The 13,726-nt window shown below is 39.0% G+C and overlaps 1 protein-coding gene across 1 annotated transcript in view; it reads right to left on the bottom strand.

The window, feature by feature from the left end:
- Window positions 1-2,616: 2,616 nt before the first annotated feature.
- KCNQ3 (potassium voltage-gated channel subfamily Q member 3) overlaps window positions 2,617-13,726 on the bottom strand; it is a 333,549-nt gene continuing 322,439 nt past the window's right edge. Inside the window, exons 11-15 of the mRNA XM_049765627.1 lie at window positions 12,511-12,613; window positions 8,572-8,703; window positions 7,287-7,385; window positions 5,786-5,870; window positions 2,617-4,061 (exon numbers count right to left, since the gene is read on the bottom strand). Of these exons, the coding sequence (XP_049621584.1) occupies window positions 3,330-4,061; window positions 5,786-5,870; window positions 7,287-7,385; window positions 8,572-8,703; window positions 12,511-12,613 (1,151 nt within the window). The 3' untranslated portion in view covers window positions 2,617-3,329. The remainder of the gene's footprint in view (window positions 4,062-5,785; window positions 5,871-7,286; window positions 7,386-8,571; window positions 8,704-12,510; window positions 12,614-13,726) is intronic.

A 13,726-nucleotide genomic window follows, 5' to 3' on the forward strand; every position in this document is an offset into this window, starting at 1 on the left:
GCCATGTGCAAGGCAGATGCCCTATTGCTGCACCACCACTCTCACATATTTTGTTTGTTTGTTTGTTTTTGTTTTGGGGCCACACTCTGCAGTGCTCAGGGGTTACTCCTATATTTGCACTTGAAATCACTCCTGGCTGGCTCGGGGATGCCAAGATTCAAATCACCTTTCGTCCTGGATTGGCTGCATGCAAGGAAAATGCCCTACTGCTGTGCTATCTCTTCAGTCCCTACTCATGTATCTTAATGCCTACTATTAGGCAACTTGAATAGGTTTTGTTTGCTATCTTGGAATTCTTTTTAATTTTAATTTTAAAAAGAATGATCAATATAGCATATTTCAGAAGGTCTGTTTATTTCCTTAGATGGAAAATAACAAATATTAGCTTTCTTTTTTTTTGGTCTTCTTACTATATCATGAAAACAGTGACACAACACAAATTGAATCCTTGTTTCCTGGACTTTGATCCAGGAGGGCAGCTAGACCTACCTTCCTACTGTTAGAAAAAAATAACTATGAATCCTATGTATGTTATGCAAATACTCTCTAATACCTTTGAATGCATGATAAGTCGCTTGGCTTGAAGATGAAAAATTTCATTTCTTTTACATAAGAACTTCATTGGATTACTGACAGATGCGTTTATTTGGAATTTTTATTTTGTTTTATTTTGTTGGAGGGCCATACCCAGCTATGCTCAGGATTTACTTTTGGCTCTTGTCTCAGGAATCACTCTTAGTGGGCCTCAGAGGATCATATAGGGTTTTGGGGATTGAATTCAATTTGGCCACATACAAGGTAAGTGCCCTATCTCCTGTACTATCATTTCAGCCTTACAGATGCATATATTTGTAAAATGCTGAAGTTATTAGGGTCCAAAAATATTAGTGAGAAACAATAATTGGTGGATATGTAGAGTGGTTAATTCATTCTTTTCCTCTTTTTTGTTTTTAGCTTGATTTTGTTCCAAATTGTGTGTGTGTGTGTGTGTGTATAATGTTACGTATATATGTAAATACACAAAACAACATGTATTGTGATAAGTAGCTCAAACATTTCTAGTGAAAGGTACCAGAAAGATCAGAAATCAAGTCAAATACAAAGGAAGAGGCCTGGGGCTCCCAAATAAAATTGAAAGGAAAAAGGATAAGAAAAAAATACCCTTTGCCTTCATGATTATTGGACAGACAACCTAAATCTGAAAATCATTGAAAGGTATTTCATGTATGACATACCTGTCCGTTCTGTGTATTTGCTTCCTGGGACTACAAGATCAATACCGACTCATGAAAAACTTCTTTTATATCTCTCATAATACTTCAGGATTTGGTTGTAAGTTCTGAAAATCGGGACTAAGCTTTATTACTGTTCTCTGAGTCTTTTGTACAGAAGCTATTGACATAGTTTGAAAAGAATAACTGAGAAAACAATTCCTCTGTTCAGCACAGTACAATACCCTTGAATTAGGTAATAATGAGACCTTCGATCAGATTTCATAACTTCCCCAGCTCTAGACCAGAGCATGAGCAAAACAAAAGTGGCATTTTCATATGGATATTTTGTTTAGCCATTTTGATCATCTTAGAGGTCAACATAACAACAATACAGAACCATTGCTTGGATATGTAAAAGTAGGAAGATTGTTTTTAGTCATTTAGCTATTTCAGCTCAGACTCAACAGAAATCTTTTTTTGTCAGAGTATATCAGAAAGCAGAAGATTGGAGAGATAGCACAGCGGTAGGGCATCTGCCTTGCATGCAGCCGGTCCAGGACTAATGGTGGTTTAAATCCTGGCATCCCATATGGTCCCCTGTAGATGCCCAGGCATGATTCCTGAGCGAAGAGCCAGAAGTAACCTCTGAGCCCTGCTGAGTGTGACCCAAAAACCAAAAACCAAAAAAAATTTTAAAAAGCAGAACATCTTGTAATAGGCCGTAGGATGGCTTGTGCTTAGTAATATTACTTTAGACAATAGGGCAGTGCCTTCCAAACTACTGCTTATTCTTTAGCTGGTCTTATGGCCACATGTGTTTTAAAAATCTGGAAGAATGAAGTCAGGTTTTTCTGAAAATTTTACTAAACCACATATTAATAAATGCTGTAGGCTATTTGTGTTTTGCATCCAAAATGTAATGCATCAAGCAAGCATGTTTTACAAGAACAGAAAGCCTCCTCCTGCTAGATAAATTGTATTGTGACTCTTTTCCACAAAAGACAGAATATAAATATCAAAGTATTGGCATAATTTCTGACTTCCACCTTGTCAATAGCAGTGATGTAGCAGGAAATCAGAGAAAGGGGCAAGTTAGCTGACTAACTTTGGATCCACCTCTCTAGGGAATAATCGAGAGACCCTGGGCATATCTCTTCACTTGAGATGAGTAGCTCTTACTTTTACATAAAAAGAGTTGAACCAGGTAATTCATGTGCCCGCAGGACACTAACTTCCACTTGAGATGGTTATTGTGTGTAGAAATGTCATAGAGAGAAAACGTGTGTGGGAATCCCATTTTGAAGGCACTGAACTTAGCTTTTGCCCAGAAGGCACCCTATATCTGATAAATTTGATTATATTTGGCTGTGCAATTGGGGATTATTTAAATGTATGTGTGAGTATCTTTTCTCTATCAATTCATAATTAATTAAAATGCCCTTAGGATTACTACCATCTTTTACAGAGGAAGAAACTGAGGCATGATGCTGAAAATGGCAGACCAAGAAAGGGGTCGTTAGGAACTTTCAGAAAAGTGTTGTCAGCTGTTCCTGAAATAATTTTTCAAATCCTAGGTTTAAGAGGTGGAATGACGATGCCATTTCTTTCCTGACACATTTACTCAGTACTCAATATTACTGGTTGATAATACAATATGCTCTCTAATTGAGAAAATTATTTGATTGCTTTGGAAAAATAGTTGGACTGTTTTTACACAATGGGGCAGTAGTTAGAGAAATAGCTTGAATTCCTTTCTCTACTTACCTAACTAAAATCCAAACCAGTCAACCAAATGGACAATTAACACAAATAATAGTTTCTCCCTGTACTGGTTCCAACATGATTAAAAGTAAGAACTGCAGATAAATGTGTGTCCTAGAAGCGATTAGTGGTACGGTTTATATAGTGTAAAGTCATGCAAACCATGCTGAAAAGGAAGCGGCTTCATTGTGATGACATGAGGTGAAAAAGGCCATGACAAGCCCCTACCAGGTGGGGGCCACCACAACATGCATGCGCTTGATGCAGCCATTGGTGATCTGACTGGTGTCAGGTGTGAGAGTCATGAGCTGTACAGAGTCTGTCTATATTACAAGGAGTCAGCCCATGACCCCTTTAAATGGGCTTGTTAGCAGGGTTCCAGATTGAATCAGAAATCCCATCCCCTGTGGATGACAGGGGCATGGAGCCACTGGGCGTGAAGGGATCTGTGTCCGTGTCTGTCTCACCTTCAGCAAGGTATCTTTTCTCCTTCATCCAACTTGACCCTCCATTTGGGCCAAACATGTAATCATCTCTGTCCTGGGAGATGCTGAAGCCACTGGGAGACCGTTCCAGTTCCTCATGGTTGACAGACATCAGGGACAACGGTGTGTCACTGTCCCGCGTGATGCTGCGTCTCTGTCGGGGGGAGACCCGGTCTGGGAAAGGGTCGTGCAGTTCAGCCTGGGAGTAATAGCTCACTCGAGAGTCGAGAAGAGTCAAAATAGGAAGGACGGTCGGCCTCTCTGCATATGTGTTTGCTGAGGAGGAGAGGGTCACTTTGCCCTTTACGGAAGTGGGTACCTCACGAGGCAGACTGACTGGGTCATGGGCAAAAAATCCATAGGGGCCAACTTGGTCAATGGGCACCTGGTGGAAGCTGTAGGGGTCCTCTGGGGGCCCTGTTTCAGAATAGTTGCATATGATAGCTTTCAAATCAGACTCCCTGTTATCTTTCTTCTCCACCTCAGCTGGTGATGAGATGCCCTTGGTGGGGCAGAAATCTGTGACATGCACTTGCAACCTCTCCATGTGCTGCATGTGCATATCTACGAGGAAATCCAGTTTCTTCCCCATGTCATGAACCTGGAAGATACAAGGAAGCAGGAATGATCACTTTCTCAGGGGCTGGGAGTGGTGGTTCTTAGCAGAAAAAGCTTTAACACTTGAAAAGGAGACGGCTTTTGTAAGTCATCGTCATTGCTATTTTCTACCTCCTAACTTCAAGCTCTGAACATGTGGGGTCATCTGAAAACAAGTGTTTTAGATGACCGAACAATAATTATGGCCTAGCAATATTATTTCATAATGAGAATGTTGGTGTACATTTCTCATACATGGCAATAGAATACCAAAAGATATTCGAACAGTGGTGAGCTAGAGCAGAATTTCTCAGGACGTCAGAAGAAACGACACTGAATAAGGTCCATCTGCTTGGCCCAACAAAATAAGGAATTTAAGTGAGTTTTGTATGTCTGCATGTATGGTGTAATGATATTTCCTTGATAAATTATGAACCACCAGGAAGAACTGAAAACTGGTGTATAGTGACCCCTTGCAGATGAGAAAGAATAGTACCAAACAATAATTTATCTAAGCTTTCTGAAAATAATACTGATAGGGCAGTAAGTGAGTTTCTGACTGTTCTACATGTCTAAAAGATATAAATTTGTTTCATGGGTGTGTGTGTGGGGGGGCATACCCGGTGACATTCAGGACTTACTTCTGGCTCTGTGCTCAGAGATTATTCCTTATGAAACTCATGGGACCATCTGGAGTGTCAGAGATTAAACCCAGCTCAATTATTTGTAAGACAAGAACCCTACCTGTTGTACTGTCACTCCAATCCCTGATTTGTTCCTGGATTTTTTCATTTTTATGACTACACTATGAGGTGTATAGATGTATATTATTAACACCCCCATTTGGCAGGTAAGGAAACATAGGCTTAGAGATGTTGAACATCACAGAGCTGATACATGGAAGAGTTGGAATTATAAATAAAAAGTTTTAAATAAAAAAGCAATATTTTCATATAGCAAAAGTCTTTCTGATGTCCTCTTCCTCTTGTATTGTTCCATTTTGAAGCTCTCAATATAATACAAAGACTGACAGAAATCCTAAAGAAAATTTACTATGACATAGGAAAACTTGGCTTTAAAATGAACACTGCTATTTCTTGTATTTTCTTAATGTACTTCACCTAGAGTTCCCTTATCCAAACTACTTCACACAGGACACATGCTGACCTGGATTTTGGGGGAAGGAAGGCAAAGAAAAAAAATAACTGTGGGGGAAATGATGCTTAAAACAGAAGCTTTCATTTGTTGATTGTTTACTGGTGCGGACAGTCTTAAAATTTTTTTTCATTCTTGACACTTTTTCACCTGAGGAACAAGAGGAAACATGCCTCAAACTGCTCCTATTCATCATATGGTTGATTTTAAATTAAAGTTTTTGTTTTGTTTGCCATTTGGCATTCAGAAACTTTTGACAGTTGCAAAATGTTTTTCAACCTTCAGTTGCATGATTTCCATGTAGGGCCATGACCTATGGTTACAAAGCTGGTGGCTAGGCCACTTATTTATATTGACTCATCTCATCCCCAAGCCACTTTCTGAGGAACTAAAAATGCCCATTTTACAGCAAAAGTAACTCAGGCACAGAACTATTCATATACTTGTAGGAATTTAATTTCCATATTCTTTTCTGAGGGGTCAGAGTTCACATTCATGAACTCTATGGAAACAAGACACTTTAACAAAACACTTAAAAATTGTCTTTTGTTGAGGTAAGAAAGAAAGGCTTACCTGTCTTTCAACTTTTACAAACTTTCCCATCATGCTTTGGTCTTCCATTTCTGATGTAGATGCTCTTGCTGTATATGGTTCATTCCTAGGAAAAATGGCAATTATTTCATAAGGTTGTTTTTATCAGTTTCTCCCGTCAAGGTCATTCCAGCTCAGTGGATTCTGTCACTGGACTTCTCTTTTGCATGTTCCTGCGGTCTTGAAGGGGCCACTCTATTTAATAGCCAGTGCATTCCAGTTTCATCTTTTGGGTCTAGAGTTTATACCTTGAGTGTGCATAGCTGAGGGTGGGGAAAAGGTGGTCTAAGTTCTGAAAGTTATACAGCCTGTGCCAATATTTTATTTGTTATTTCCTGTTAAGAGTGAAAACATAAAGGTTGAATCTGGAAAACTGCAAAAGATGAAGTGGATGGGGCATGAACAGAGAAGGGGATTGCGTTTGCACACTGAATTCCTACTGACATTTTACTCTACAGCAACACTACTATAGTTTATGTAAACGAGAACCTTCAGGGGTCTACTATTGCTCGAAGCTGTTCATATCAGGCACTATCTAGGCAATAGCTTTTATTTTTCTCACTATTGTGGTCCTTGCAGTTAAGCTTGTGTCCTCAGTAAAATAGTCTGGAAGCAAAGCAGATCTCAGAAACTGGAGGCTCATGTGCTCATCTAGTTCTCCAATGTTTCTCTCAGTTTGTCTAGGGTTTTAAAACGTTTTAAACCATTAAGGAATTTTTTTTTATAAGATAAAGCTCAGCTTTTATTGGGAAAAATTAGGCTATCTGAAAGCAGCATGTTCATTCTTCAAGCTGCATCATCAGAACAGAGTAGCAATTAATATCACCTTTAAAGGGCCAAGCATGCTCTATGTTTCTATAGTCTATCTTCATTTATGCATTCCCAGAATTGTGGCTAGAATATATGCCTTATGCATATTTAGTTTTATTGCAAGGAAACTTAATGTTTATTTATAGGTGCATTATGTTTCCCTTTATGCATTACTTATCTAGGAGTTAAGAAGGGTAAATTCAGGCAGAGCACTATTTAAAGAATGGTTCCTTCATCAGTACCTATGAAAAGAACATCTTCCAATATTTAGAAATGGTGGGAGTGCAGAATTGCTTTGCTATGGAACAAAATTCCAAATGTTACAGCAACCCTATATCTGATTCATGCTATGATTCTGGGAGGAGAATAAATCGCAGGTGACTATTTGCAAAGGCCAAAACAACTGGCTATTTGGGATCACTAACAAGAGGCTTTTATGAGCTAGTAGAATCAAAGATCTTCTCTTTTCCAATTAGGAAATAGTCGTTTTCACTTGCGGCAACCATGGTCTGTGAAGTGGGGTGGTACTTCTCTCAGAGAGAAGTCTTTCAAATGCCCATGAACCCGAAGAGTCATCTATTGTCATTTTGTTTCTGGAAATGGCAAGTTCACATACCCCAACTTGTCCGAGCCTAGTCCCACTTATCCTCATCATCCCTGCCCATAGTCCCACCTGGGAGATTGCTGGGATGGATAGGTGAATGCTGCTCCTTTCTGAGACTTCTTATGTTTTGGCGTTGATGGAGGTCCTGGGGTGAAAATCATATCTATTCTGAAAGAGAAGACACAATAGGAAGAATGGTATGATAAAAGTGTTTACATGGAAATAGAGAAAATCCACTCATTCTGCTGTAGTTGGCTATGAGTTTATAATATAATAAAGAGACAAAAGAAAGACAGAGGGGTTAATGGGGAGAGGCAGATGTTGACAGAGATGGACACATATAATTTGTAATCTCAAAATAGTCTTCTTTGGTCCAGTGGTATGGAGACCATCGTGGTGCATCATGGGAGAGCAAAGGGGACCAAACTACAGACAAAGTGAAACTCTTATGGAAACTCTTATGAAACTCTTATGGAAACTATCTTGGACATTGTACTTTTATGTGGTCTGTTAACTCTTTTATTTTCACCCAGATATTCTAATTTATAGATTTTCTTATTAAATCCTAGGCTCTGTTTTTGTTTGTTTGGGGGCCATCAAAGTGGTACTCTGCACTCAGGGATCACTCCTGGCAGCCTTGGGGGACCATATGGGATGCCAAAGATGGAATCCAGGTCAGCCATAATAAAGATAAATGCGCTCCCACTGTACTATCCCTGCGTGTCCCTAGTCTTCATGTAAAACTGTGAAATCTCTCTGCAGGCTTTTCTGGCCATTAAAGAGTTGGATCTGACCTGAAATTTGTGAACTCTATTTCATTTCTGCAGAAGGCTGCAGTACTCCATCTGTGCCTGTCTAGTGTACAACAGAAATCAGATGTTCTCTTTATGCTGCAGGGCTAGGGCTGGGCATGAGCACAGTCTTGAAAGCTCAACACAAACAGGGTTTTAAGACCCTGCAGCCAGTGGCAGTTATGCATAAAAAACATGACGATACCTAAGTACTCAGTAAAATTTGTTTCAATGATGAAGTAGTCATTTATGTTTGTTCCACACTTTTACTATGGTAGACATGTCATGATTTTTCAAACATTTTGGTGAAAAAACTATGTTCAGAAGCTGCTAGTAAAACTCATATTTTCCATCAGTGGTTAGTGAAACAACTGCTTTCTCTAACCTGATCAGAGTGCTGACATTAGCTATGATAATGTAACGAAGTTTTACATAATCTATTTGCTCTTGTGTTGGTTGGCCTTGACATCTGTAATTAGTTTTGAACATTTCCTCTCAGCAATGAAGTCTACCGAAATTTTTTTTCTTAGTGGAGTAAGTACCTGAAGATGTGGCCATCTTACCTGGTCTGAAGGTACTTTATCCTGGAAAGCATGTCGAGATGGCCTGCAGAGTACTGCTCAATCACATCCTTCACATCATAAGGCCTCAGAGTCTCCTTAAATTTTTTTTTATAGAGACGGAATTGCAGGATTCTGCATGGAAAAGTTTAGATATGAACACACAGTTAAGGAAACTATGGTCCAAGGTTAATGAATTTAGGATCAAGAGAAAGGAAGAACCAAAGAGAAAAACTCAGAAATGTCTAACTCTTGGATCTGTCTTTCTGGAAATTATTCATTAAGCCATTGTGGTTTACTCTTCCTGAGCATAGATTCAGCTAACCCTCAATTACAGACCAGTCATAGAACAAACAGATTTCCTCAAGTTTTTCACATCCTTCTTGCAGAGATATTTCCAGAGGTCTGACTTTTACAACTGCGACTGAACAGGACTTCTGGAACCATAATGAAAGATTCTGTCCTAGGCTTTGTCCTAGGATCTGAGCAAAAACCAAGACCACTAATTACAGAAGACTGATTACAACAACAGTAATGAAACAGAACTTCTAGAACCATACAGAAAGACTCTCTCCTAGCCTTCATCTTTTGACCTGTGCAAATACCAAGTTCTCTAGCTAAAGAGGCCTGATTTTATCATCCACAACTGAGCAGAAAGTTTCCCAGCACCATAAAAAGACCTTGGGTGTGAAAATGAGTGTGTATGGAGCCTATGGTTGTTCCCATGGCATATGCTTCAAGAGTGGAGAAACCCTGTATCTCTGAGGCCAAGAAAATTCCCTTGCTAATTTCTCAATATTTACTGTGCCTGTGCAAATAAACAAATAAATAAATAAATAAATAAATAAATAAATAGCACAAAATCTGGCCACACCAGCCCTCCTTCCTTTGTTTTTATTTCTTATTTTTTTATTTATTTTTCTTTATCTTCTCTTTTCTTCTTTTTATTTTTTATTTTCTTTTGTTCTCATGGTTATTAAACAATAGTGTTTGTTTTTTAGTAGCTGAGTGCTTTTTTGTAGTTGCTGTTTTTTTGTTTGTTTCGTTTTTCTACTTTTTTCTCTTTCTTCTTTTAAATTGATATTTATAACCTCTACAAGAAAACCTCCCGGTTTTTTCCTTTTTTTTTTTTTAACAAAACCACATAACTTGAATCATCTTGTTCTGCCTCATAAATTGAGGGGGGGAAATGGATGGTACCAGGTCTAAACAGTCATATGAACATTGAGTGGAAACAAAAAATGATCAGACTCAAACACCAAACCCAAAGTCAACAACAGAATTGATACCCAACCTACAACAAGCAATACACAGAAGGGCCCAGTTACACTAGCAATCCAGGGGCAAAAGGGGGACATAATGGATGCATGGTGGGAGTAGGGGTGGAAGGAGGACAACACTTATAGTGGGAATGGCCCTGATTCATTGTCACTATGTACCTTAAATATTACTGTGAAAGATTTGTAATTTACTTTGGTCACAATAAAAATATTAAAAAAACCTTACTATGTCTTTGACATCTCCAGGACTTATTTTTGGAGTGAGTACTGGCACCCTCCCCGGCTTCCTTGTACTTCCTGTAGCCCTGTAGTACTTCTTTGTACTTCCCTCACCCACAAATAAAGTCTACATGTCTACATACAGTCAGCTTCATAGACTCACTTTATTCTTGAAAGAGATGTACACTAACTAAGCAGCTGAAAACAACAATCTCTGTAGGATAGGGCAAGTCAAGTCTCTGCCCTGCTAAAGCCATGCCAGCAGCACCCATCACCCACAAGTACCACTTTGCCAATGGCCCAGTATCACCATTAAACCATAGACCTTTGTAGAGATGCCAAACCAATCAACAATCCAAACCAATCAACAATACCAGTATTTGAGCTGGGATTTCCATGAATTTATTAAAGTGAGTATTGGACCCTCCCCCCCCACCCTACTGTCTTCTCTACTTACAGAAACTCTAGCAGTTGAAATCATGTCCCCTAAAAACCAAAATAATAGCCATAAAGCTTGGGATTTCTAGACTACATGGCATCTTATACAACTGACATAAATTTTTTAAGCGCTGTCATTGTATTAAGGACATATCGATTTCAACATCAATATGGATTTAAAACCATTTAATATTCAGAAACAAAATAAATAACAAAAAATCAACTAGTAACAACTTGTTTAGTAAATCTTCTGACAATGATTTAATGACCTCATTGTGAGATCCATTAATTTTCACAAATTTTTTATTGTGGTACTTAAAAATCATTTTATTACCACCTACCTGTAAACAAACATTATAAAATATATTATTTCCTGCCTGCCAAGAGAGTAGATTTGGGAATGGTTAGAAATCTGGGGACAATGGTAGAAGAACTTTACATTAGTTTTAGGACTGGTTTTGGAACTAATACATTATGGCCAACAAATTTATTATGCAACATTGAAGGCTCATGGTTGTAGCCAATATCAAATTATTATTTTTTCATTTTGTAACATCAAATTTATTTGCATTCTTACATTCAGGTGTCTACTATTTTTATATATTAAGTGTTAGCAAGCCATGTTTAATAGGCCAAATCTGGCATCTGACTGCTCTGTAAGCAAAGACACATAGATCTATCACTTATTTATATATTGTCTATGATAACAAAGTCAGAGTTGAATAATTGCGACAGAGACCTATAGACCGCAGGTTTAAAAAAAATCAGGGCATGGGCCCGGAGAGATAGCACAGCGGTGTTTGCCTTGCAAGCAGCTGATCTAGGACCAAAGGTGGTTGGTTTAAATCCCGGTGTCCCATATGGTAACCCGTGCCTGCCAGGAGCTATTTCTGAGCACACAGCCAGGAGTAACCCTTGAGCACCGCCAGGTGTGACCCAAAAACAAAAACAAAAACAAAAAAAATCAGAGCATACATCAGACCAGAGTGCAGCCCAGAGCATACATCAGACCAGAGTGCAGCCCAGCAGAGACAGACTCATTATTGATTTCCTTTCAATAATATCACTGTACCAAGATAGTTCTGTTTTTTTTTATCCAAATATATTTCTGTCACAATTTTATATGATTGGAATTAATGTTATCATCAGAAATAAAGTCAATGGTTTTGAGTAAGTCCACACATTTCAACTTCTTTGTACTTCTGTGATCTATTGGCCTGAGAAGAGAATCTTGCTAGTCTTTGTGTCTAGAATTCACCATTTCAAATTATTTATGCGCTCATATCCTAATCAAAGTTCTCTTCAAGTGATCATAAAGCATATTTATATTTTCCTGTAGAAATCTAAAGCAAAACAGAAATAGCTATGCTGGTTTATAGTCCTATCTGATATAGACAAATATTTCTAAATGGCTTATCTTGTTGACAATGCTAATCAACAAAAATTAGATAGATGGGGGCTGAAGCGGTGGCTCAAGACAGTAGGGCATGTTTGCCTTGCACGCACTGACCTAGGACCTAGGACAAACAGCAGTTCAATCCCCTGGCATCCCTTTGTGGTCCCCCAAGACAGGAGCAATTTCTGAGCTCATAGCCAGGAATAACCCTTGAGCGTCACTGAGTGTTGCCCAAAAACCAAAAACAAATTAGATAGATGAATACTGACAAAGAAAAAATTAATTTGAAAAAGAAGCTGAACAGGAAGAAAATTTTGTACTAATACATATTCTGCCTCGTGTTCTTTAAAATAAATAGTAGTCAAGATAAAACAAGAACATGCTAGTTGGAAATCCTGTCTGGAGTCTCTTGGGGCTAGAGCCAAGCAGATGACTTGCTCACGTAGGCATCATTCTTTAGTCAATACCCCCCAGGGGTATTGTCATATTCTTAGAGTAACTCAAGCAGCTGTCCACCTTCTCAAAGCCCAAGAGTACTTTACAAAGACAGGTGCTGTGGGAGTTGAGCTGGAATGCAGGAGTCCTACTAATATGATAAAAAGGTTTTACCTGACAGCTCGGATAGCAGCCTTCAGGGTGGGGATCATATCTTCAATGAGGAAGTCATTCCCATAGCCCCTGTCTTCTGCCATGGGATCACCTGTCCCAGCATCTGAGAGGGAGACACACATATTAAGGGATATATATCCCAGTGCTTGAGTAACTAAAGGATGTTTGCAGACACAACCATTCAGATATCATTTTCAGAGTTTTGGTTTCTACATTGAAACCCAACAGTATTCTCCGGTGTAACAGCATTAATTTTATTCTAGAATCCTTCCAGCCTAGCACCAGAAGTCTGAGTCAGTGGTAACTTCAGTTGGAAAACATTTTGGTAATGGGAGAAAGCTAGAAGGTATGTGATGTGAGTTCTGGGAGTCCTTAAGGTGTCTTGGACATAGCTATATGTATATATGTGGACATTACAGAAAGATTCTTGCTCTCACTCACCTGTGGGGACTGTTAATCATCAGTACTGTTCCTAAGTGAGAGGTTAAAGATTTTGCTCCTATAGACAACTATGGATATTTACGCAATACCATGTCTTGATCCCTAGGCACTAAAGGCCAAGGCCTGAATTCAGACCACTTTGTACTGGGGTTCTCTTTCCTTCAGGTTGATCACCATGACATCATCATGCATTCATTAGAAACTGTGGCATAGGTGCCAAGACTTTCTGGCAGGAGACCTGGAGCTCCTAGCTCAAGAAAGCATAGAACTTGAAAGGAGGTGTGGGGGCTGATTGTCCTCAGTTCTACAGGTTGTGAGTTGTGAAACTATATAGTTATCTACAAGGAATACACCCCAAGACCTCCAGAAGATGTCTGAAACTAAAGATAATAACAAATATGCTGTTTTCCCCCATGTATACATACCTCTGAGGAAGTTTAATTTATAATTTAGGGACAATAAGAGATTGATGACAACAATAACAAAGGTAGAACTATTATGGCAAAGTATTGTAATAATAGTTGTGAAAGTGACCTCTCTCTCTCTCTCTCTCTCAAAAAACATATTTTCCATACTAATTTAAGACGGCAGTTGAGGGGGTTGGAGTGATAACACAGCAGTAGGGTGTTTTTGCCTTGCATGCTGCCGACCCGTACAGACCAAGGTTCAATCCCCAGCATTTTATATCGTCCCCTGAGCTTGCCAGGAGTGATATTTGAGTGCAGAGCCAGGAGTAACCCCTGAGTGCAGCCAGGTGTGTCCCCAAAACAAACAA

This window comes from Suncus etruscus, chromosome 19 (genome assembly GCF_024139225.1).
Source record: "Suncus etruscus isolate mSunEtr1 chromosome 19, mSunEtr1.pri.cur, whole genome shotgun sequence".
In the NCBI taxonomy this organism is placed as follows: domain Eukaryota; kingdom Metazoa; phylum Chordata; class Mammalia; order Eulipotyphla; family Soricidae; genus Suncus; species Suncus etruscus.